Source organism: Chrysochloris asiatica, unplaced genomic scaffold (assembly GCF_000296735.1).
Source record: "Chrysochloris asiatica unplaced genomic scaffold, ChrAsi1.0 scaffold00033, whole genome shotgun sequence".
Lineage (NCBI taxonomy): Eukaryota > Metazoa > Chordata > Mammalia > Afrosoricida > Chrysochloridae > Chrysochloris > Chrysochloris asiatica.
Window position 1 is genome coordinate 16,295,260 of NW_006408551.1, and position 26,813 is coordinate 16,322,072.

General features: G+C 40.5%; 1 protein-coding gene across 1 annotated transcript in view; it reads left to right on the plus strand.

Annotated features, from left to right (window-relative positions):
- The first annotated feature begins 528 nt into the window (after positions 1 to 528).
- HMGA2 (high mobility group AT-hook 2) overlaps positions 529 to 26,813 on the plus strand; it is a 178,255-nt gene continuing 151,970 nt past the window's right edge. The window contains exons 1-3 of the mRNA XM_006859609.1: positions 529 to 639; positions 3,248 to 3,334; positions 14,344 to 14,394. Of these exons, the coding sequence (XP_006859671.1) occupies positions 529 to 639; positions 3,248 to 3,334; positions 14,344 to 14,394 (249 nt within the window). The remainder of the gene's footprint in view (positions 640 to 3,247; positions 3,335 to 14,343; positions 14,395 to 26,813) is intronic.

Sequence of the window (26,813 nt, forward strand, 5' to 3'; positions counted from 1 at the left end):
TCTCTTTCTCTCTCGCTCGCTCTGGGAGTGTGGCGTGGGGGTTGGGGGGTGGGGGTGGGGAAGAGGAGGAGGAATCCTTTCCCCGCCTAACGTTTCAAGGGACACAATTCACTCCAAGTCTTTCCCCTTTCTAATCCGCTTCTGAAGTGCTCCCGCGGCGGCTCCTTATCCCAAACGCAAAGAAGTCTTCCCAACTCCAACCCCTGCTTTCCTTTTCTTTTGCTCTCCTCTTCGTTCGCTACCTCCACCTCCACCATCACCTCCACCTCCAACACCCACCCACCGCTGCCGCCGCCACCAGCAGTGCCTTCTCTCCTCCTCCCCTCTTCTCTCTTTTTGGCAGCCGCTGGACGTCCGGTGTTGATGGTGGCAGGAGCGGTAGTATAAGCAACAGCACTCCAGCTCTTGCTTCAGTCTGCCTCACCCTCCAACCCTTATCACCCAATCTCACCCAAAGGTACTGGGCAGATTTGGGGCGCCTGAGGCCAAGCGGTTGCAGCGGTGGTAGCGGCGGCGGCGGGAGGCAGGATGAGCGCACGAGGTGAAGGCACCGGGCAGCCGTCCACTTCAGCCCAGGGACAACCTGCCGCCCCGGCGCCTCAGAAGAGAGGACGCGGCCGACCCAGGAAGCAGCAGCAAGTCAGTACGCGGGCGGGGTGGGGGCACCTGCGCACCTCTGTTCCCTTTGCAAGGGACCGCTCTTGGCTCCGACACGCGCGACTATTGGAGCGCGGGAGCCCAGCCGCGGCTACGGGATGCCAGCCGTTCGGGGCGGGGGGAGGGGACGCGCAGTCCCGGGCGTGAGTTTGCAGCGGAGCCCGGGGCACCAGCGTCGTTCCGGATCGGGAGGTGGGAATCGCGGTGGGCAGTCTGGACTGGGGGCGAGGGGAAAGGTGGACTCAGGCGAAGCGCGTCCTGGGACTTTCGCTATTGTGCTGGGCGCTGAGTAGCTCAGGGAGCTGAAAGCGGTCAGGGTTGGGTAAAGCAGGGCTTGCCCGCGCTTTCCGGGAAGCTTTTGAAATTGCCAGGGGGAAGGAGATACCGGCAGAGAGGAGCGCGCTGGTCTGTGTGGATTGGAGGGGCTAGAATCCTGGGACTGCAGTCTTTCTCCAGCCTTTCTGCGCTGCTCTTGGGTTGGGGTCTGGCGCGCCGCCGCCGCCCCCTTGGCGGCCTTCCTAAGCTCCGGGGTGGCCCGCGACTTGCGCCTTCCCGACAAAGAACGCGTGGGGACTGGGCTGCCTGGATCCTCTGAGGGCTCTTTAAATGCAGCGTGGTGGCAGGTCCACAGGGCAGCCACTGCCGAGGTGGCTCTAGAAATGAACTGCAGGGGACTGGGTCCCCGCACAGCAGGGCTAATTCGCTCGGCCGGGCGCGTTGGAAGAGATGTCCGAAAGGGTGCACAGTAGCTTGGGTCATTTCTTCGGTAGGTGCCCAGTCCCCCATTTTCTCCAGGATTTCGCGTCCTAGAGCTGTAGACAATAAAATGTACTTCCCAGTACGAGCGGTGGGGAATTGAGAGAGGACGATGGAGGGGAGCTGGGGACCCCGCGGAGTAGAAGGTTTTGTCTGCGGATGCAACCAATTAAGCGTGCAGCGGTCGCTCGCAGAGCTGAGGGCAGCGCCCAGGGCGGCGGGGATGGGGTGGGGGTGGGGGTGGGGTGTTGTTTGCTGCATTTTCCAAGCATCAGCGGGCAGGGTTGGACAGGACCGGTCTATTGAGAACATTTAAACGTCGCTTCCGCGGACTTTAAAACTTCCCAGTCCCTTCACTTTAAATCGCTTCCTTCATGGCAAATAGGCCGATTAGAAAATAATCCTGAAGAGTCCAAAAGCCGCCTGAGAGCAAAGTGAGGAAATCGAACAGTTTGCTTGCCAGTGCGTTTTAGAGAAACTAAGAGGGTTGTACCTTTTTGAAATCATCAAAGGAAACAAGCCAATCTTGAGGTCCCTGAGTTTTCCCGCTCTGTCAAGCAACACTTAATACCACGTTAGAATCCTGTTTTACACCTCCCAGGAAGTCTCTGCCCTCCTTCTCTTGTTTCCCACCCACCACCCAGCTCTCTCTAAGTCTACTAATTACCCCCACCCTCACCCGGAAAAAAAAAAAAAGCAATCCAAAAGAAAACGCTGTAGAGTCTGGAGGTGGTTGGAAGTTTTACCTTTGAGTTAAGACAGTTCACAAAGAAAAATGTGTCTCTGATGTGTTTGCTCCGGATGTGCCCACAGAAAACACTCAGGAGAACCCTCCCAAGAGCCTCTAAATGGGATGGGAATTTTCATTGAAGATTTTCCTACGTTTCAAGTTAATGAGTCTCGTTTAATCACCGAATCTGAATGAATTGATAATTCACTGATGAATATTTAGAATCTGGAATACTAATCATCATAGTCTCTTAACCAGTTGAATATTTACTGCCCGGCATAGGAACCATTTAAAGGTTTGCTAAACCTGTTGATTCAGTTCCTCCTTCCTAGACCTTTCCATTCCTCCTCACTATTTCCCCCTATAGTTTTCTGCAGTGCATCCGAAAAAAGTTTGGGAGAAAATATGTTTGTTTTTATCTAAAGATATGTAAATTTAAACTAAAGTCCATGCCTGCTTCTCCTAAAGGAAGTGGAGAATTGAAGCAATTATCTAGTTAATTCAAGCAAATCCTCCCACTACAGATTGACCATAATTATTTGGAGATTTTAGGTGGGATGGAGTTGTTTTGAGTTGAAGAACTTGGATAATTGCTCCAATATTTCACTCTAGAATGCAGGTATACAGAGATGTATGAAAACCAGCTTTTCAAAAAAGCACGGAAGATGATTGAAATATTTATGATGTTAGCTTCATATTTGGTATTTAAAATGTTAGTACAATGATAGTGGTAGTCGTGTAAAATGCTTTTGAGTTTTCAAATGCATAGTTATGCAAATTTTACACCTTAAAAAAACCAAAGCAACAAAAAAAATGACATTCTTCCTAGAGCCTGCAGCCTTATCGGCCTTTGTTACCTGATTAGGGTTGAAATGGAATTTGGTTTGCATATGCAAAATCGAACTTTCTCTTTGAACTCTTGTGTTAACGGTATAGTTATTTCCCCTTTCTGTAATCTCTGTTATCATCATCACCATCCATGTATGCTTGAAGTGAATGTGGTCCAACAGCTTTATGGAGCAGCACTTGCAGATAATATAGCTGGAGAGTCAGGTTCAATTTCTTTCCATTTGCCACAACAGCATTTTTTCCCCCTACAATTAGGAGCCAACTGGTGAGCCCTCTCCTAAGAGACCCAGAGGAAGACCAAAAGGGAGCAAAAACAAGAGTCCTTCTAAAGCAGCTCAAAAGGTGAGATTTCGACATTCTCTTCCGACCTTATCAACTGCTATAGTCACCTCCTTGTAACTTCCCTATTCTGTAGAAACAGCTAAGGATTTGTCACAAATTCTGAAACTACGTTAGATACGAGCTAACCGCTTTCCCCACCCCCCCAAGCTGATGGCTCACTTAAAAAGCTCATGCTGATACTTAGTGTTGTTTTCAAATAAACCATCACCAAATAATATGAAGCTTAAAATGGCAGTGGTGGTGAGAGTGGAAGAAGGAAGAGAGATGACACAATTAGGATTTATGCCAGTTGTAAAATAGTTAAAAGGGAATCAAAAATCAAAATCACGATTTTGCCTGGTGAAGTTTTTGCAATTTCCTCTGACAAATAATGGATTAATTTACTTTGTGCTTATTTACAGCAGTAAACCAAATTCCCCTATTAGAGTTCAGTACTTTGCCAAATAGATGATAATTAGAAGTAAATCTATTTATGGGATCTTTGGGGGAAAAAATGCCATGAATTTTACAGCTTTAAATGTGATGATAAAGTATATTGCTTGTTTTATAATAAATATTCAACGTAATATTTGATAATCTCTCAGAAAGCTTTTCCACCATATGAAAGAGAAGTGCTCTGAATAGGACATTGAAAAGTTTTTAACAAGTATTTGACTTATTTAATGTACGTTATTGGACAGGATAGAACCCAGTTAAATGTAACATTCCATGTCTTCCTTAGTAAAATTTAACTTGTAGCTTAAAATAGCTTCAGATTTGTTGTATTTCAGCCAGCATAGAGGAACTATCTTAGAGCCAATGTATGAATAGAGAAGTTGAAGGTGAATATAAAAGTTAGCAATTTTTTTTTTTTTTGCCTAAATCAGACACCAAGCTTCTGTATTTGAATAGTAGTAGTTCAAAGGAAAGGGTCAAAAGTTAGAAAGTAAGTGATGTCTCTTTTAATAGATTTGACTATAGTATGTACAGTATTCATTGAAAAGGATTATTTCCTGATCTTATTGGAATTAATGTTTTGTGTGGTTTTCTATGAGTTTGTGGGCACTAACCATCTTATATGTGATACTTTTCAGTTGTATAAATTGCCATAGCAACTAGAATACAGAAAAAGTGGCTTAGGGGATAGCTCCACATGCTTGTCTGTTTTATTTTAACAGTTTGAACAGAATTCAAGGAGAGTTTCAGTATATTTAAATTTAAATGATTCTTAAAGTGTAAATTTATTGTGAGTCACATTTGGGCAACAAACTTTAAAGTACCTCTTAGTAACATTGTCTTTTAAAAGTGACAGTATAAAATTTGATATTCCTAATATGAATAGCTTCTATTTCTTACATTTTACCTGGCTTATTAAATTTACAATAAGAGGTTAACTTTACAAAGGAGTTGTATTGCATAAATGTGGAATTTACCTAACTAAATTTTACTTTAATGAGATGATAAGGGAGGTAGCTAACATACATTTAAGCTGCCTCGGAAACCCTGTTCAGGTTTGCTATGGGTCGGAACCGACTCAACGGCACTTTACAACAACGACATAACTATTTTGAAAAATGCATCATTATAGTATCTCCCAGGAGACATCTTTATATCTACTCATAAATAAATTATTCAAAATTGAACATGAAAAGTAGAAAATGAATTATCTCCCAGTTTTCACTGGGTTAGAATTTTGAATGAGATGAAAATGAGGAGTTCCTATTTGCCACTTACTAACAAAGTCTTTATTGACTAAAGAAAATGTAGGAAAAAGAGTTTGAAAGTCCCAAGGAAGGTTTCATTTGTTTTTTAATCGCTTTAAGTGACAGGCATTCACAAATCACCCTATGCCCTACCAAGCTACTCATCTTGATAATATGCCATTATATGCATTCATAATATGCCATCTGCAGTTTCCTCAAAGAAAAGACTTCCCCTCAAATCTTTCAATTTTACACTGTTTCCAGATAGAATTATTTCATACAATTCTTCTATAAAAGTCCACCTTCAAATAAAAGTGAGTAAATATATTTACCCATAATATGATTATTATTTTCGTTCAGTTTTATTAAATTATTCTACATTTGGAGTGCATACTACTTTGCAAAGTAATGACTGGCATTGATGAATTGTTTATGGCATGTGTACACTTAAGGTATTTTCACTCTCCAATCAGTAATTGCTGAGTTTTCTACTATCCAATATAAATGTAATTATTTAAGCATATGTTTGTTTACCAAACATATATTTGTATTCTAACAAAACATGTATGTATTTATTAAGGTTTTGAAATGCGACCAGTTTTAGAACAAGTTATATAGTTCATAACGTATAAAATAAGCATACTCTGGTATACTGACTACCATCACAGGTAGATAGACAAGAGTCCCATGATTAATCAATTGGATATTCTCCTAGGAGACTCAGCCCAATGCAAAATATATGACAAAACTGGTAAGTATAAGAGAAAAGATACTCTAAAAGTAGAGGACAGCCAATATATACTGTGATCTTGATGATAATGATGTGTTTAAAATTTCTTCCTGCTTGGAGTTTTTTACTTGCAAAGTTTGTGTTTGGACTTAGTCATTGGCCTTGGGGCATTTGAAAACAAAACTGCTGGTTAGAAAAGTAGCAATGTGAAATTTGACAACGCTTGCAGAAGGCCGCAAGACTGACTGAACTGCTAGAAAATTAGCAATCACTTTAATCTCAGGTCACAAGCAATAGAAAATTCACTTGTATAATATATATCGAGCAAATAAATATATTTAAAAAGACATTTGTTATGGTTGGTACTTTTGGAAGAAAAGATAAATGTTCATTAATCTACTACTATCCCATTAGACTACATTCCATAAAGAGTGACCATTATGTGGCGATTGTTTCATCCCCAAGAATTCTAAACCAAGTGTTCAGCATTTGTCCCTTCACCGATTTCACATTATTACCTTAGTAAAAGGAAAGATCAGGAGTTAATATTTTCTTGAATAAATAATGTGTGTATATATGTGTGTGTTTCTTTACCTTTTTATTTAGGATTTTCTTAGTTTGAGATATACTGGTGACTAGTTCTCTCTTCATTTCCTCTTTTATTTTACTCTCCGGTTGATAGTAGGTAGAGGTGCTTTGTATTTTCATTCAAAAATACTTTGGAGCAAATAAATGATCTTTATGTTTAGTTTAGGGATTTTGTTATTGCTACTTTTACTTTATCATAAAAAAACTACTGGAGAGGTTGTCACTAATTCTCCACTGTTCAAGGTCACAAGTCAAATCAAATTCATCTTTAAGTCTCAGCTATTTTTTCAGTGAGGTACTCTAAGGAAAACATTTTCTCCCCTGAGGTCAAATAGCATTTTAATAGAGGGGGGAATTACATATAACAAAGGTCTCTGGTGTAACAGAAAGTTCTGTTTCACAGTGTCACACACAGATTTGTTATTGCCTTCCTTTGGCTTTAGGTGTAATGTCCAAATGAGAGAACAAAGTGCAGGATGAAACTTTCATCTAGGTAAATATATAAAAATTAATATGCTGAAGATAAATATTTAATATTTCTCAATTTTTCTAGTATACAGGAAGCCTAATACTAATTGAGGAGTCCAGGTGTGGCACTTTAGGATAAGCACTAAACTGCTAACCACAAGGTTAGCAGTTCAAACCCACCAGCCACTTTCCGGAAACCCTATATAGTGCCGCTTTTAGTTGGAACTGACTCCGTGGCACTTAACAACAACACTAATTGAATACTATAAAGGCAGGTTTATGCTTCTCTCATCATCTACATTCCCAGAAATATGATTGATTTTCACACATATCTACTAACACCAGCCACGGGCATTTAGGATGTGGTTTTGCTTTCCATTTCAGATAAATCTTAAAGCATAGATATAAGTGATGGCTAGGATTTTCATCAGAATACAGTAGGCCCAATTGAAGAGTTTACCAAAGATATCATTACAGGCAAGGCAGGGAAAGACGGCATGGGGAGTTGACATACAATTCTAGCCTATGAATACTACATTTATAGGTATGATTGAATTTTATTTCGTCGTTCCTAGGGACAGGTAAGTTCCGCTGTGGGATATAGGATGTTATCTGAGTATATGAAAGAATTCAGGTGAGTGGTATTAAGTCCAGACAAACTGTTGCCTCTGGAGTTCTGGTGTGGTACTCTAGGATAAGCATTGGACTGCTAACCACAAGGTCAGTGGTTCAAACCCACCAGCTTTTCCTCGGAAACCCTATATAGTGTCGCTATGAGTCAGAACCAACTCAATGGCATTTAATAACACCTATTGTCTATTACCTTGACATTTTAGGCTGAATTAACTAGATGAACAATTCATTTTTTTCTTCACTTTGCCAGGAAGAATAATGCCTTAATGCATCAGCAAATTCTGTTAGCAGTGCCTTTGAGTTACCCAAGATCATCTAAATATGGAAAATTTGAATGAATTTGAATTTCTGTATGAAGTAACACTTTTAAGTAACTCCTAGTTTTAATTCTCTGGAAATAAACAACTGAAATCTTTTACTGAAAGTTCCCCAATACTTTGGCAGACCTACATCCTGGGACATTTTTATATTCCAGTCTCAACTGGGATCATTTTGCTAGAGATAGAATGGATCAGATTGGTGTTCGATTGCATTTCAGTTCTTTCTTGTGGCTAGGTGGATGGTGAAGATCGTGATAGTCAGTTAAGTCCTTTAAAACCTGTCTTGTCATCTTGTTGTTGTTGTTAAGTGCCATCGAGTCGGTTCCGACCCATAGCGACCCTGTACAGGGTTTCCGAGGGTGTAAATCTTTACGGGAATAGAAAGCCTCATCTTTCTCCCGCGGAGCAGCTGGTAGTTTCGAACCGCTGACCTTAAAGTTCCCAGCCCGATTCGTAACCACTACGCTACCAGAGCTCCTTGTCTTGTCATCTTAGTTGAGTTTTTATAGTCTCCAGAGCTAACCTGGAAACCTCATAGCTTGCACAAGGATGGAACAATGAATTTCACTGTCTTAGGTTCTGAAGTGTTTTTTGTTATGAATCTTTGTTCTGTCTTCCAGGAGAAAAAGGTGAATGTGGAACTGAATAGATACTTTAAACACTTTATTTTTGTTGCTGTAATATGTGTGTTACCTCTTTTTGATTTAACCAGGGGTTGTGCAGGTGTAAGGAGCCCTGGCGGTGTGGTTAAGGCATTCATCTGCTAATGGAAAGGTCGGAGGTTTGAACCCACCAGCTGCTCCATGGAAGAAAGATGAGACTGTCTGCTTCCATAAGATTTACAGTCTGGAGAATCCTAAGTAGCAGTTCTACTCTGTTCGATAGGGTAGATGAATCAGAATTGACAGGACGCCACTGGGTTTGGTTTTTAGTGGCTAGTGCAGTTCTGAGGATCCCTGATGGTACAGTGGGTTAAGCATTTACCTGATAGTCAGAAGGTCGGCTGTTTGTACTTACCAGCTGCTCCTTGGGAGAAAATACCTAGTGATCTGCCCCAGTACTCTGTACAGGACAATTCTCCTCTGTCATTCGTATGGGGTTGTTATGAGTCGGAATTGATTTGACAGCACACAACAACAGTGCAGTCAGGAGACATTGGTGGTTTTGTGGTAGATTACTCACTCACCTTCCATATGGGAGACCTGGATTCAGTTCCTGACCAATGTACTTCCTGCATAGCACCAGACTGCTAACCAAAAGGCTAGAGGTTCAAACACACACCAGCCGCTCCTTAGAAACTGTATGCATATACAGGGTTGCTATGAGTCAGAACTGACAATAATGGCACTTAACAACAATAACACCAAGCTTTAGAACTCTGATGATGAGAGAAATAGGACATGCACCCACAAACAGTGCAGTGATGGCGGCGGCATGCTGTTAATCTTTTATGGGAGCAGAAAGCCTCATCTTTCTCTTGCAGAGTGATAACAATATAGACAAGTGTGTTTTCCTCCCTTAATAAAGCAAACATATATTGAACACCTGTGCACTGGTACCGATTTCAAGAGATGTATTTGCTAGAATATTAATTTTATTTCTTAAAAGTTCTCTCTTTCTCTCTCTGTTTAAACTGTGGAGCACATTTAAGAACTGAGCTATCAGAACGTCTTAGAGAAAGAAATAATTGCATTTAACATTTATCCATCCATACATACCTTTATGAATTTGATTTTAAAGCATGTTATAAAATTTGATGTACAATTCTAAATCTACACTTAAACAAGCAAAAATATGATTAGAAGAAGCAAGCAAGAAAGATCAGTCTTTTAGACAATGTTGACGATAGTTAAAATATTAGTGTAACAGTGATGATAATAGTCTTGTAAGTGTTTAGCTCTCATCAATGCAGAAGTTTTTGTCTCTAGATCCCTCCTCCTCCCCTCCCCACCATGTCCATTAGTTATATCTCCATTACACATGAGTTTGTAGTATAGAACCAGAGTCTTCTCTGGCAAAGGAAAACCAAATATACACTTTTGCAGTATTGTGTATGTTGACTTTAGAAACAACACAAACCCCTTGATGATTTTTTTTCTTTTATTGAAAAACAATATCTTAAAGAGCATTAAACACGGGGAGAGGAAGGAGGGGTGGGGTGGGGTGGGGGGGAGCCAATGTCAATTGTTTTCTGATAAGTAAAAATCTTGGACCTATGCTGGTTTACAAACTAAAATCCTGGCTTACTTTGCAAGTTTTGTGGAGTTTGATTAGAATGATTAAATACTGTGGGTTTTCAAGAACAATGAAAACCTCCCAGATCGACGCCACATAGCACAGTTAATGTGTTTCTTCTAGATGTAGTCTCAGAAGAGGGTTTCAGTTTACATGTAACACTGGCCTGAATGACTAAGGAGCAAGTTTGCTTTTAACAAGTCTAAGTGATAATTGTGTTATTTTGCCCTTTAGTTAATGGTGCGAATTTTATTTTTGAAAAGGTCTTCTGTAAATGAACTGCCCGTTTGAAAATTGTCTTATTTGCAGGGCTTGCTTTCTTTGAGGGATTTATTTTCCCTGGCTTAGAAATGCAGTGAAACCCTTTTAGAAAGCAACCTTCCTTCCAACAGGTTCAGATACACCCAGATCACATCATAGCCCCTGAAACAACAACTATATAAAAAAGTGCTGGTGCCGTACCTTCAGCCTTACAGTCAAGGCTACCCTCATTTCCTTACGCTCCCACCTCCGCAGGATTTCCATGGAGAAGCACTTTTAGCTTATTTGTTTGTGTTATTTATTACTGGGTAAACTGCAGCCTTACAGTGGCCCTCCCCCCCTCCCCCAAAGATTAAATCAGATGCTGCACCTGTGTTGGACAGATTTTCTACTCAAAACTCAACTATGCTTTAGCCAGAGTTTCTTCAAAGCTTCTTTCTAATGGTGACAGATGAGTACAATGAAAGAGTTCTTGGACGGAACCATCTATGAGATTGTGTTAACGTGTAAGAAAACTTCCCCCTTTTAGGAGTTCACCTTTTTAGGAGGAAAGGATTTATTGAGCAATCTGTACGTACCTCTGACACTTTTTAAGAACCTCGATGACTCCTTACAAGAGAAGTTAGGTACATATTACAGATGAAAGGACATCACGGTGTTTGGGGATTTGCTCAAAGCTGAAATGACAAGAGTAGAGATTTGAACCTGTGCTTTCCAAAGTAGCATCTGTTTCGGTCAGAACCCTTCTCTTCCTGAGACAGTAATGTGAAAGAAAGTGTGATTCACAAGTGCACAAGGGTTTCATTAAAATTAATTCCTTCTAATAAAACTAATGACAATCCCACTCAACCCTGACAATTAAGCAGCCATTCAAAAGTAAAACCCTGATCTGACAAGTAGAACTCCTAAAGGTTACCAGGTTTCCTACAATATTTTCTTATGATAGCAAATGCTTGTGTAATAAGGAGTCAGTATTATTAGGAGAGTCGAAACACAGGCAAACAGAACTGGGTTTAGATACCAGCTCTATTGCTTACCAACTTTGTGTGTGACCTTGGGTGAGTTATTTACTTAATCTGCCTAAGACTCATTTTCTCATTTACAAAACAAGAGAAAGAGTATTTCCCGGCGGTTCAAGCACACCAGCCTCTCCTTGGAAACCCTATACAGGGTCGCTATGGGTCGGAACCAACTTGACGGCACTTAACAACAACAACTGGACTCTGGAGTCCTGGTGTGGCTCTGTGGGCTAATGCATCAGACTAGCCGTTTAAACTGTAAGGTCATCGGTTCAAGCTCACCAGCTGCTCCTCGGAAACCCTATACAGGGCCACTATGGATTGGAATGGACTCGAGGGCACTTAACAACAACAACAATGGACTGTTAACTGCAAGGTCAGCGGTTCAAACCCACCAACTCTACACCGCAATCCTACCTAGGGTTGCTGCTATGAGTCAGAAGCAATTGGATGGCACTTAACAGCAACAATAACTTTGTAAGGAAGGATCCCTGGTGAAACAGTGGTTAAGTACTCGGTAGCGAACCTAAAGTTCTAGTTCAAAACCAACCAGTTGTTCTATGGGTGTAAGATGTCTGTTTCCAAAAAGACTTCAGTGTCGGAAACGCTTTGGGCAGTTCTATTCTGCCCTGTAGTCTTACCATGACTTAGAATTGACTCACTGGTAATGGGTTTATTTGGTTGGTTTTTTCACCTCTCAGGAAGATCGTGAGGATTAAATGTTACAAATTAGACTGATGTAGGCCAGTGCCTGCAGCATTTTCAATCCTCAGTAAATGAGATTTAAAGGTTCACTAGCTCAGCTACTTACTGAAAAACTGATAGTTCAATCCACTCAGAGACACCTTGAAAGAAAAGCCTGCTAGTCTACTTCCAACAAAATGAAGCCACTGAACAGTTCCACCTTAATACACTTTTGTTGCTGTGGAGTCGATTCTGACCCATAGCTACCCTGTGTAGGGTTTCTGAGGAGCAGCTGGTGAGCTTGAACTGCCAACCTTGCAGTTCAAAAGGCTTTGCAGTCTGGCGCATTAACTCACAGTGCAACACCAGGACTCCTTGATACACTAGGGGTTGCCATAATTTGGAATCGACTCAATGACCACTGGTTATTGGTAATGTTAGTGTTAATAGAGTTTGGGTTAACTCATAGAATAGTAATGCCAAATCAGAGGGATATTATCTGGCAAGAGTTTACTTTATCATCTAGAGGGAGCTTCAAAAAGTTCATGAAAAATCCCATTATCATTCAATTCCAATTTACCAGGAATTTTTTGAAGCTTCCTCGTGTATTTATTTTTACTCAGCAGATTGCTGCGAGAAAGGAGATTCTCATTTGGCGCAGTGTATTAGTTGCTGTTGTAGGTTTCTGAGGCTGTAGATCTTTGCAGGAGGAGAAAGCCTCATCTTTCTCCCTTCCCTTGGAGAGGTTGGTGGGCTCCGACCGTCCTCCCACCTTGTGGTTTGCAGTTTAGTATTCTTGTACCAACTACTGTTGACTCAGACTCCTAGTGTGGTGTTGTAGGATCAGCACTGGACTGCGAACCACAAGGCTGGCAGTTCAAATCCACTAGTTGCTCCCTGGAAACCCTATACAGGGTCTCCCTGAGTCACAGTCATGTTGTCTATAGTCCTTGGCTGCTACTACTATTGTTGACTCAGGAGCCCTGGTGTGGCACTGTAGGATAAACGCTGGACCTAAAGGTCGGTTTGAACCACAAGGCTGGTGGCTCAAACCCACCAGAAGCTCCTTGGAAAACTTATACAGGGTCACTGTGAGTCGGAACTGACTAGGCAGCACTTAATAACTGTTGACTCAGGTGACAAAAGTAAATGACAATGCAAATTATCCTAGTTCTGATGTATTAAACTTTCTTGTTTTGTTTTGGGTTTTTTTTGTGTGTGTATGTGTGTGTGCTGAGAATAGTTCTGGAATGAAATGATTCTTATACACATGATTTGTTATTGTTGTTAAGTGTGGTCTAGTGAGTTCCAACTTGTAGGAACTGTGTATCAGGTTTCCGAGGAGCAGCTGGTGGATTTGAAATGTTGATCTTGTGGTTCCCAGTCTGGTGCTGATCCTACAGAGCCACATCAGGACTTCATGCACAAGACAATGTGTACTAAAATTTCTTTATCCTAAAAATGTAGAAAGAAGCATATGTTTTTATAAGTGTATGTGATGTATGTGTGTATGTGTTGGTGTATATTTGAGGTTGGAGGAAGGGTGACAAAGATAAATTTACTTTGTAGATGATGGAAAATTTAATTCAAAAGGGGAAAATCAGCTGGTGCTAGAAAAATATGTTCAAGTAGAACAAGAACACACTCTCAAGGTTGTGAGAAGTAGATTCTTGTCAGGTTTATGTTTGTTTCATGTGAAACTGTAATTAATAATGTGTATTTTGAAATTAATGGTTATTTTTAGAGACCTGTAATTTCCATCTCTGCCAGATTTTGTTTTTCCTTCCTTTATTTTCCCCTCTGCTTTAGGTCACTAGAATCATTAGATTGATGAACTGATGGACACATAATTGCTTTTGAAAAGGCATGGGGAGTTAGCACTGCAGAAGTGAGCAAATATTTGTTATTTTGAATTAAAATGCTTACATATTTTTAACATTTAGATATGCTTTGGACTAGTGGAAGTGCTAAAGTAATACATCAATATGCATTTTGTAGCTTTAGTTAGTTACAACATGGAAAGAAAGTCTTGTTCATTTAAGAAGCATTCGTTATTAGAAATGCTAATTTGTACAATTGTGAGGGTTATTATTTTAAATTATGGGCAAAAAGAAAAGAAAATGGCTTTTTAAAGGTATTTTCATATATTTCAGAGGAGCTTGCCATCTTTTAGGGTGAGATTTTGGGATTCTGGCTCTGTATAATCCAGTGAAAAACGTGGGAAGAACAGTCTACTCAAAAATGAACCTGAAACTAGGAAGAGGTTGTTAAAACAATCCTTTTCCCTCATCCGCCAGCCAGAACATTCTTGCTTGAAATGTGTCCCTTGGTGCAGCACATATAAATAATGTCAGGTAGAAGCTATATGACTTCCTTTTTCATTTTTCAGAAAGCAGAAGCTACTGGAGAAAAACGGCCAAGAGGCAGACCTAGGAAATGGGTGAGTAATAAGATACGGCTTCTGTCTTTTCTCTTTTGTTTTGTAAAGAAAAATCTCTGTGTTGTTGTTTTTGCTTTTAATTATTTAATGAAAAAACTTGCTGTTATTTCACCCATGGCATGCATTTCTAACTTCTGGTTTGATGAATCTTTGAAAGGGTTAAGGCAAGCGACAGATTATCAGGGCTTCTAACCATTAGACTCCAGGAGTTTAGTCAACAGTGTTCTTTCCTGGGAGTGACTTCTTTTCTATTTCTTATCAACATGAAAAGAGTCTCCACTCTTCCTTCAACTAGGGTAACAATGAGATGACTTGTTTGCTGGATTGAGTAATTTAACTAAGGTTAAAGGGTATTATGAAACCTTGGAAGTTGATTACAAATGTTGATAAAATGCAGATGAAATGTGTATGAGATAACTTTTTAACCATTTTCTTTTTTCATTTCCTCCCTGGCTTTGTGGTGGAAACATCTTTTTCTAGGTGGCTTGTGGTTTTTTTTTACCCTGACTTCATTATAAAATGGGGTTCATTTTTCCAGTTTTTCTTGCTTTGCCACATACTGATGTTAGAGACAATTGCAGCCCTGCAAATGCGCTTGACCAATAGTCTTAGGGATCCCGGATCCTTTGAAGCCAGAAATTATGCAATTGCTAAAGAGCAATGCTAATTTTACGACTGGAACCGTGTTCCCTTTTCTGCTACACTCTCCAGGACCCTCTGGTCTTCCACACCAACAGAGGAGAAACAGCCTTAAAGATGAACAGAACCATTGCTCAAAAAAGGCAAGGTGATTCTCTGTCCTCAGCATAGTCTGTGATGAGTGTGTTGGCTTTCCTTTTTCCATCTGCCTCGCTTAATCTTCATGCCCTATATATATTTTTTTCTTTCATTTCTTTCCTGCTATGTACACTCCATTATAGTTTACTGTTAGTTTGCCATTCCTTCTCCTCGAGTTCTGCATCGCTTTCTATTTATACTTTGGTATTGCCTTTCATTTAATTTATTCATCTTGTATTTTTTTTTTTTTCCTCTGCTCAACATGTGTTGGGATTAGATTTCTTAGCACAAGGAAACGGGGATGATCTTTAGATTAAAAACATCTCAATGTTACAGAGTACCTTAAAGAAAGGTCATTTATTCAATCTTCCATTCAATGAATGCATTCTCTCCAAACATACCCACCAGGTGGTGATCATCCACCATATACTTGATTGCCTTTAATGTTCAAGAACTCACTACCTCTTAAGGCTGCCTTTTTTTTGGGTTTTTTTTTAACTAGGCTCTGAACATTAGAAAATTCTTCCATCTGACTCCGTGGAGTAGCCTGGAGTAGCCATTCGCAGTCCTTAACGTGTGGCTTTTAGGTGTCATCAGGTGGATCTTTGACTCATAACAACCCCGTGTGACAGAGTAGAATACTCCATAGAGTAGACTTCCAGCCTTTTCTGAGCGGAGTGGCTAGGTGGATTCAAACCACCAACCTTTCTACTAGCTGCTGAACACGTAACTCTTCCTATACTGGCAGCATTCCTAGTGGGAATATACTAAGGAAGTAGTTTCACTTTTATTCAAGATAGCCCTATAAATGTTTGAGGACAATGAACAAAGGTCCTTTCCTTTGTTCTCTTGATGATCTTGAGTAGTATCTCCAGTCTTTTTCATTATTATTTCTCATAAAGGGAGATTCTTAATATCCTTTCCTGAGCATGTTGGTTTCCTAATGTTTTGAAATATGTCACCCAGAATGAAATATCATCTTCCAGGTATGGGCCCCATAACAGTGGGTATGTCACCTCCCTTGTTGCATCTACAGCTCCAGTTATCCATTGCTGCTTTTTAAACCATGGATTCTTTGGGTCAACAATGTGGATAGGGCACAGAGCCACAAAGCCTCATCTCTCTGCTCTAGGGTGTCTGGGGTTTCAGCTGGGAAGATTCAGGTGACTGAGGATGACTTGATGTCTGAGTTTAAAATCTGGAAGCTTCTTTACTGATGAGTCTGACTTTTTTGAAGTATTGGCTGGAAGTCTGGGCACATGAGGGAGTGTTGACTATGTGGTCTACACGTGACCTCTCTGGCTTGGCAGTCTCAGGGTGAGTCTGCTTTCTTACATGTATTCAGGGCTCCCAGAGAGCATGTTCTGACAAATGAGGAGAAAGCTAGCAGGGCCCTTTTTTTTGTCTTCATCCCAGAAGTTAAGATGTGCTGCTTTCATTATACTGTGGTGAGCACATTGTTGGCTAAGTTGATATTGGCATGCATATCAAATACGAGTTGAAATCTGCCACTTTCTAAGCATGAGAACTCTGTAAAGGGCATTCTACTCTATTGAACTTAGCAATAAGGAAAACTTACATAAGTTATCTACTGGGCAACATAATAGAAAATAAACAGGTTCTTTGAAGTCATGAGAGTAGTGTTGCTAAAATGAAATAAAACAAATTGTAAACAAATGCAAATGGAAGTTACCACAATAGCCCCTGTCAAGTATGGCCTCTTAACTGGTCTGTCTACCTTTCATTGCCTCTAGCTTTGGGCCATCCCAAAATGTTCACCCAATAATCTCTCTAGGTATCCTACAAGGATGTCCCTGCTTTTCTCAGAAACTTTTTATGACTCTATAACTGGCCACCGAGTTCTTCCAATTTGCTCCTGCTAGCATTTCAGTTTCCCTCAGTTTGCACCTTTGATTTTAGTTTATCTCTATGACTTTATAGCCCAGCACTCTTTCTCTGGTAGCGTAGTGGTTATGAATCGGGCTGCGAACCTTAAGGTCAGCAGTTTGAAACTACCAGCCGCTTTGCAGGAGAAAGATAAAGCTTTCTACTCCCGTCAAGATTTACAGCCTTGGAAACCCTATATAGGGTCGCTGTGGGTCGGAATCGACTCGTCGGCACTTAACAACAATAACTCTTTCTCATACATAATGTTGTTTTGAACAAGATGGTGTAGAATACAGAGCAATTTAAAGGTATCATGTGTAAGTTTTGTTTTTTACTTGTTCATTAGAGTCCTGGTGTGGCTCTGTGGGTTAATGCACTAAACTGCAAAGTTTGAACCACAAGGTTGACGGTTCAAGCTTACCAGGTGCTCCTTGGAAACTATACAGGGTCACTATGGGTCAGAACCAACTTGATGGCACTTAACAACAACAACAACTCATTCTGGGGATCTGGATTCCAAGCACCTGATGTTTATGCTGGGTGAGAATCCCGTTTGAGAGTTTCACCACAGAAACCCTTGTCTTTCTGGAAATGCGAACCATCCTCATAGTTTCTCAGGCATTCTCATTTTTACTGGCTATGAGAATGGAAACTGTTGTGTGGTGAATTGTTACAAGTCCCTGATATGCTCCCCAAAGAAGTGTTGTTCTATTTTGAAGAGGAAATAAAAGGAAATTGTCTATTTTTTTCTAGACAGTGTGCTTCCTCTTTGCTTGCATATCTTCTGTTGGGTAGAGTAAGCGGCCAGTCACCGGTAGACATTCAGGTCATAGAGCATTCTTTGCTGGAAATCTCATAGTAAAGAAATAAATTATTGCATTTTCCATAGGAAATGTGCTTGCACTTTATAATGAGTTCAGTTCTTCCCAACAGTGTCATTCACCGATTTCCTTGAATTTGAGGTATATTTTTGAACTCACTGGATTTACTAGGCACATGGTTTGAAATCTAAGTCATTCCATTTTATTTGTCTTTAATTTCTTCAAGTTCTTTTGCTTTTGAAAAAAATCTATCCTATGAATCTTATGGTTTCATGAAATGGGTCTGGAAAAAAATTATCTACTGTGTAACTCTCTTCTCTGATGTGATTGAAATAGTGGGCTAATCAAAATTTAAACAAAAGTATGAAGACATTTCAAAAAGTTTGTAGAAATGTTTCATTACCTTTTAATTCAACTTTTCCACAAACTTTTTGAAGTCTCCCTGGTATGTGTTGTTGTTGTTAAGTGCCGTTGAGTCAGTTCTGACTCATATCGACCCTGAGAATTTCTGAGGAGCAGCTGGTAAGCTTGAACCACTGACCTTGGAGTCCAAACCGACTTTGCAGTCCAGCGCATTAACCCACAGCGCCACGTCTATGCCTGATTCCAGAGGGAATGGAGGGTTGCCTAATTTGGTGATCCAGTGAGTATGTTAGCTGGATTTTGGTTAAGAGAGTTTCTACTGCTTTCTTGATTCTTCTCTAACTTTTTGTTTGTTTTCTAATTTGAATTAGATTTCAAATCTTTTATTTTGATGTGCTCAGTTATTTTTTGTGTGAAACAGGATGAAAGATAACGAAAGGTGTTATAAGTAAGACCTTAATTTTTCTGCTGGAGTCCTGGTGTTACCCTGTAGGATGAGCACTGGGCCATAAGATCGGTTTGAACCACAAGATGAGCGGTTAAAACTCACCAGCTGCTCTCAGAAACTCTGTACAGGGTCACTATGAGTTGGAATCAACTTGACAGCACTTCACAACAACAACAATTTTTCTGCTGCAATGAGGAGTCCTGGTATGGCTCTGGAGAATAAACACTGGACTGCAAACTGCAAACTCCACGGTTCAAGACTATCAGCCGTTCGTTGGAAATCCCATACAGGGTTGCTATGAATCGAAACTGACTCAATAGCATGTAGTAACAATTTTTCTTCTATTGTTAGTAGTGCGTGGGTGGTGTAGACAGTTAACGTGCTCGGCTGCTAACAAACAGGTTGGTGGATCTAGTCCACCCAGGAGCATCTTGGAAGAAAGTCCTGGAGATTTACTCGCAAAATAATGGTGGGGGTGATGTGCCATGGAGTTGGTTCCGACTCATAGTAACCCTGTACAGGGTTTCTAAGGCTATAATCTTTACAGGAGCCGAAAGCCTCATCTTTCTCCCACGGAACAGCTGGTAGTTTCGAACTGCTCACCTTATGGTTCGCAGCCTGATTCATAGCCACTATGCTATCAGAGCTCACACAAAGTAATTGTTGTTAAGTACCGTGGAGTCGGTTCCGACTCATAGTGACCCTGCACAGGGTTTCCGAGGCTGCAAATCTTTATGGGAGCAGAAAGCCTCCTCTTTCTCCCACGGAACAGATGGTAGTTTCGAATTGCCGACCATGAGGTTAGCAGCCCGATTCGTAACCACTACGCTACACAAAAATAATAGCCATGGAAAATCCTAAGGACCCCAACTCTACTTTGATGCACATGGGGTCTCCATTAGTCAGAATCAACTTAGCAATTTGTTTGGGATTTTTACTTTAACCTGGGAGCTCAGAATTTGTATTCAGATGATTTGGGTTCAAATTCTAGCGTTACCACTTGACTAACTGTGGGATCCTGAGAAAATTATTTAACTTAAAGGTTCAGGTTCAGTTTTCCTCATTTGCAAACAGGTGATAATGACAGCGTATTTCCCAGAGGATTGTTGTGAGAGCTAAGTGAGAATACATACTAAGGACTTGGTAGAGGGCAGGGGGCACAGAGCCTGGCAAATGCACGATTGCTGTTGTGGCTGAGTGTTGTCAAGTCTGTTCCGACCCATAGCGACCCTGTATAGGGTTTCCAGGAACAGCTGGTGAGCTTGAACCACCAACCTTGCAGTTCAAATGACTTTGCAGTCTGACACATTAGCCCACAGCGCCACACCAGGACTCCAAGTGCACAATAGGTGAATGAAATTAGGCTTAATTCCACTGTATACTTTCTTGTCAATAGTAGTGGCAGCCTGAACTCTTAATTACTTATAGCCACCAATAGTTACATCTAGAATGAGAAGATTGAATCGTGTGTCAGACTAAGTACGCTTGTCTCCAGTATGGTGTAGCGCTGTAGTTAACACTAGATTGTGAACCACAAGGCCGGTGGTGCAAACCTACCTGTTGCTCCTTGGAAACCCTATACAGGATCACTATGAGTCAGAACCGATTCGACAGCACTTAGCAACGACAAATGAGTATCACTTAAGAATTACTTATAAATAATATTAAAGGACTTTCGAATTCTCCTTCTGTTCTGAGAACCTTTCAGTTTATAAACTTGTTAAATGGCGCACACAGATTTTGTTGTGACATGTTGTTTGTCAACTTGAACAGTGGCGCTTCTGCGTGAGTACAGCGATGCGTGGGTACTCAGAACCTCTGTAGAAGTCTGTAACCTACTCTTCTGTTAATCCAAATTAGACTTCTAACACTTAGGTTTCTCAAATCTGCCCAGGAAAGAAACTCATCACATAATGAATTTAGTGATGGAAAGTGGCTGTGAAAAGCTAAGGCCCAAGACTACAGTGAAATAACAGAAACATTATCTTCACGTAGGAAATGTTCCATGCAGCTGGTGCTTAGTGAAGCAACTAGTACTTCAAGAGGAAAAGATGTAAGGAACAAATAATGAAGAATCTACCAGTGTGGGAGCCAGGGATGCTTTTAGATGTTTTACTTCCAGAATACTTTTATGAGAAAGGAAATGAACAAGAAAAGGAAAATGCCACCTCCCCCATTATGGATTTATGGTTTTTAAGGAAAAAACTTAAAGTTCTGGAGATACTAAATAATCCAAACCTATTTCCATCTAGTCATTTCTGACCCATAGTGGCTCTGTAGGACAGAGTAGAACTGCCCACAACTTGCTTCTAAGGAGCAGCTGGTAGGTCCAAATGCTTTAACCAATGCACCACCAGGGCTTCTTGGAGATCCTAACACTGATCCTAGAACCAGATTCTGTAGCTCAGGTTCAGTTGCTCACTGGACGTTATTAACAAACCCCAGCTGTTTTCTCAGGCTGCCAGATTCTCTTTTATTTGGTAATGGGGTATTTGCAATGTGTCGATATAAAAATATTCATTTCCTTCCCTCTTTTTGAGGTGACAGTTGTCTTTTACTAAAGAGCTTGTGATACAAAGGAAAGGGATGCAATTTAATTTGTTAGTAAAGTACATGAGGGTTCTGAATCGGAAACAAGGGTCCATTTTGGTTTTTCCAAGTTTGTAGCACTCTAGAAATGTAAGTGATGACTTAAAAGAAATCAGAATAAAATCTATTACAACCAGATTGATAGAAGCCCTTCTGTACTATCAAGGTTTACTATACTGAGGAACTTGGAAACTTAATTTTGAAGTTAAATCATCAGACTTTCATTTCTATTACTTTCCCACTCCAGATGTTTCTTCTTCTTCTTCTTTTTTTTAATGATTACTTTTTAGACCTTTATAATTTGACACTTGCCTTGTTTAAACTGAAGTTTAACTTCAGTGTTTAGGAATACACATCCGCTAATGCATGTTGTAGATAATAATTGTAGCTTTGTCCTGGAGTCAGAAGGGAAGAAAATACTATCAAAAAACAGTCTGCTAATAGAGTGCATGAGGGGGAAATTGTTTTCCTTAGAAACTTGTCATAATGACATGTTTTTAAAAACAGGAAAAGATCTCTTTAAGGCACATCGGTTTTTTGGTATATGCTCCATATGGAAAATACAAAATTTCTAATGCATAAAAGTAATATTTCTTGAGAGCATCTCCTTCTTGGCAATGTTTTGTGATAAAAACGGAATACTTTCCAAACCCAAACAGAACTATGAAGAAAAAATGGCTTACGTTTATTTTTATTTAAATAGCTTACTGCAAATGATTATGTAAAATTGTAAAATTAAACATGAAAACATGATTATGTTTGGAAGGCAAAATTAATTGGATTTGATCATTAATGTTTTGATTCCAAACGCATCTTTTGTTTTGTTTTAATATTAAAGTTTTGGTGTGGCACTGTAAGATAATCACTGGACTGCTAATCACAAGGTCGGTGATTCAAGCCCACCAGCCACTCCTTGGAAACTCTACAGGGTTGCTATGAGTCAGAACCAACTCAATGACATGTAACAATAACACTCTTAGTTATTGTGTTAATTGAGGTCATTAACAAAGAGATTGATAATCTGCCCAACACAGTCATTCAGTTCAGTGTGGTATGGCCAAATGCCCATGCTAACCGTTCCAAGACTAAATGGTGCAGCCACAGTGCCACAATCATCATGTGATCGTGTAAGACTATAATCGGGGAGAGAACATGCTTTGTTTCCACTCAGGACTGAGTGGAAAATTCTAGGCAGGAGGTGGTTTAGAGAAATGTCCTATATTTTTACACAATATCTTCAGATCAATAGAATTGTGGCAAAGATTCATATTCCAGTTTTACTGTAATAAAATGACAGGTATTATCGAGTTTAATGATCATTTGATATGACAGTGATTTGTATGACAGTGTATATATTAAGACTTCCCTTACACAAGAAATTATCCATACTCTCACTAGGATAAGCACTATGGACTGTGGGGCTACTAACCACCAAGTTGACAGTACAAGCCCATCAACCACAACTTCGAAACCCTATGCAGGGTTGCTATGAGTCCAAACTGACTCTCCGGTACTTAACAGCAACAACTCATTCAGGCACTTTCATCTACTCACCCAAATCTGAGTATTTAAGGGGAGCAGTAAATATATTGCTCAAGATTAGAAACCTTCATGTTTTAGATAAACAACATCCTTCTGCTGTGTATTTTTGCCTAGGTAAGACAGGTTACTCTAGCTATAAAAAGAGCCTTTTGTTCTGTTTTTAAAAGTGTTGTTAGGTGCCGTCAAGTCAGTACCAACTCATAGCAACCCTATGCACAACAGAATGAAACACTGCCCGGTCCTGGGCCAACCTCACAATTGTTGCCATGCTTAAGCCCATTGATGCTGCCACTTGGCCAATCCATCTCGTTGGGGGTCTTCATCTTTTTCTCTGACCCTCCACCCTACCAAACACGGTATCCTTTTCTAGCGACTGATCCCTCCTGACAATATGTCTGAAGTATGAGAGACGAAATTTGGCCATCCTGGCCTCCAAGGAGCACTCTGGCTGCGCTTCTTCCAACACAGAACTGTTGGTTCTTTTTGTCACCCATGGCACTTTCAATATTCTCCTCCAACACGATAACTCAAAAGATCAATTTTTCTATGGTCCTCCTTATTCACTGTCCAGCTTTTGCATGCATATGAGATTATTGAAAATACCATGGCTTGGGTCAGGCACACCTTAGTCCTCAAGCTGACATCTCTGCTCTTCAAACACTTTCAAAAGGTCTTGTGCAGCAGATTTGCCTAATGCAATACGTCATCTGATTTCTTGACTGCTGTTTCCGTGAGTATTGATAGTTGATCCAAGAAGAATGAAGTCCTTGACAACTTCAATCTTTTCTCCGTTGATAAGAATGTTGTTTATTGTTCTAGTGGTTTTTAAAGGTAGATCCTGTTTAAGATTTTTTTTTAAAGAATTGAGACGTTCTTAATTTTAAAGTCTAGGATTTGACACATCTATTTCAACAGTTTTCACAAAATTTCAGTCTGATGGGATTTAATCAAGCCTGATGAGGCACTGTAGGATAAGCTCTTGACTGCAAGGTCTGTGGGTCAAACTCACCAGCTGCTCCTTGGAAACCCTATACAGGATCACTATGAGTCAGAACCAACTCCACAGCACTTAACAACAGCTGCTTCTATTCTAGACTGAAATCAGGACCTGTGAATTCTGATGAGCTGAATATTTTTAGGCAGGTGGCTTAATTCACCCATACATTCTCTCTTAAGTACCTGTCCATAAGTAATAGCACTCACGTATTTAAGGTTGTAAACCACAGTAACTTTTGTAGTTACCACCAGCTCTATTATCCAGAGATGGATTATTGAGTCCCCGGTATGGTGCTGTAGGATAAGCACTGGACTGATAACCACAAGGTCAGTGATTCAAACCCACTAGCTTCTTAGAAACCCTATATAGAGTCACTCTGAGTGGGAACAACAGTCCTCTTCTTGCTTGTTTCCCCAGCTTTTCCTCTGCTGCCTTCCCTTTGGCCATTTCACTCTTCATGAGGACCTCCCCCCCATGGTGGGCCGGGTCAGGCCCCAGGAAGTCAGCTCAGTAAAAGGCTTGGTGGGAGGAGTCTGGGAGTAATGGACGATATAAGGTTTTCAGATGATCTCTTCATTCCTTGCGTCTAGGCTACCCTCAAAACACTTTTCTCAGGAATCCTTCAGTAAATGCATTATGAAACTGAAATGCATTCGTTTTTGATTATTATAATAAATACAATTTTAGAAGTTAGTTAAAATGTCTTTTTTAGGATGCGCTACTTAAATTTTTTTTTTTTTTTTCTTCCCCAGTATTGAAGAATGGCTGTAGATTAGGCTTGGTTTAGTGTGTCTTTGCTGTTCAAATTCAGAAGAATTGCATTAAATTTGTTCTTGTATTAGACTCAGGTCCTGGAATGATATTTCTTTAGGCAAAGGGAGATTACTTTATGTTGCTGAAAGGTTCTCATTTGAATGGTGAAAGGTTATGTGCCTAACCCAGCTATTTGACCAAAGTTAGCCCAAGCTATCACTATGTTAATGCTTAATGCCTTGCTTTCAAAGCATTAGCCCAGAAAATGCATGTTGATTGCCTCTCTGAACATAGAGTCATGCGGGAGGTTTATCCTGTAAGACAGACAATATTGATAGAAACAAAGACTATTGAAATACTTTTTGTTCTTTTGTTGTTTGTAGTCAGATGCTGTTGAGCTTACCGACCCTATGGGACAGAATAGAATGCCCCATAGGGTTTTCTAAGCTGTACGTATTATGAAAAGAGCCCTGGTGGTGTGCTGGTTAAGCACTCAGCTGCTAACTGCAAGGTCAGCACTTCAAAACTATGAGCTGATCTCTGAAAGAGCCGACAATGTGCTTTGGTAAAGATCGCTGTTGTAAGGTGCTATTGAGTCTATGCTGAGTCTTCTCAACCCTGTGTACAACAGAAAGGCAAACGATCTGGTCCTGCTCCATCCTCACAATCACTGCAATGGCTGAGCCCATTGTAACCTCTATGTCAGTCTGTCTCCTCGAAGGCTAGACCAAGAGGTGCTCATGTAACCAGAACAAGGGGATACTGCATGGTTTAAAGCTAGCAAAGGCAGGTGCCAGAGTTGTATTGAGTAACCATAGTTATTAAATCTTATGTTGAACAAATAGTCCAAAAAGCTCAGCTCTATGAGGAAGAGTAAGACATTAGGATTGGAGGAGGACTCTTTAACAGCCTATAATATGCAGGTGGGAGTCCTGGTTTAGGATAGCACTGGACTGTTAACCACGGGGTCGACAGTTCAAGCCTCGGAAACCTTATGCAGGGTCACTATAAGTTGGAATCGACTCAGCGGCACTTAACAACAGTAACAACACTATGCAGATGGCACAACCTTGTTTGTTGAAAGTGAAGAGAACTTGAAGCGCTCTAAAGATTATTCCAGCTTTAGAAACGCTCTGGATGGGGTGATTCTGCTCTGCTCTCTAGAGTTACAATGAGTTGGAATCTACACAACAGCAAGCAAGGTTTGATTTCATTTTGGTCAGTCTTTGTAGAAGCAGATTCCTGAGTCTTTCTTCCATGGAGACGTTTGGTGGGTTCAAACTGCCAGCCGTGCGGTTAGCAGCTGACTGCTTAACCATTGCACCATCAGAGCACCTTGCTTGGCTGGATAATTTAAAACTTCCATTCTCTAATTCTGAGAACCTTTGACTTCATGATTATGTGTTTAAATGTTTAGCTGAGGTATCTGACAGTACGTGGATCTAGACCTCTGTGCTCTGTCTTGAGGATGTGGAGGCCAACAAGATAGGTACCACTGCCTTCAGTGAGCTTACAGTCTGGGGAGCAGAAATTCTGAGTCCAGACAGTTGATTGTTGCTCCTTGGTGCTCCAGAAGTTGTGTGGTGAAATTAGATTACAATTATGGAATCTTTTGAGCTCATTAGAATTTTAACAGTCTGTCCATAGAAATCATTCTTGTGCTTAGCTCAATCCTACGAACATTCAATATCATTATCAGAACTGGCCTTCCTATATGGTTTGTGGGGCCCTGGTGGTGCAGTGGTTTAAGTGGATGGCTGCTACAGAAAGGTCGATAGTTTGAACCTCCTGGCTACTCTTCAGGACAAAAGTATGGCAGTCTGCTTTCGTAAAGATTATAGACTTGGGAACTGGTTAGGCAACGGGGTTTTAAACATGATTTGTAAATTGTTTGTACTTTATGGACCTGGGGTTCAGTTCTCTCATTATCACTACAGTAACATCCAAACTAATAAAGTATGAGTGCAGATTTGCTTCATGAAAATAGCAAGACAAACTTTATCCAGTTAAGACGGGCTTATTTTTGCTGGTGTTAGGCACCACTGAGTTGGCTTCAACTCAGTGACCCTACATACAACAGAACAAAACACTGCCCAGTTCTGCACCATCTTCGCAATTGTTACTGTTTCAGCGTATGGTTGCTGCCACTGTGTCAATCCATCTTGTTGAGGTTCTTCCTCTTTTTTTTTTTTTTTTTTTTGTTGACCCTCCGCTTTACCAAACATGGGAATGGCTCCTCCTG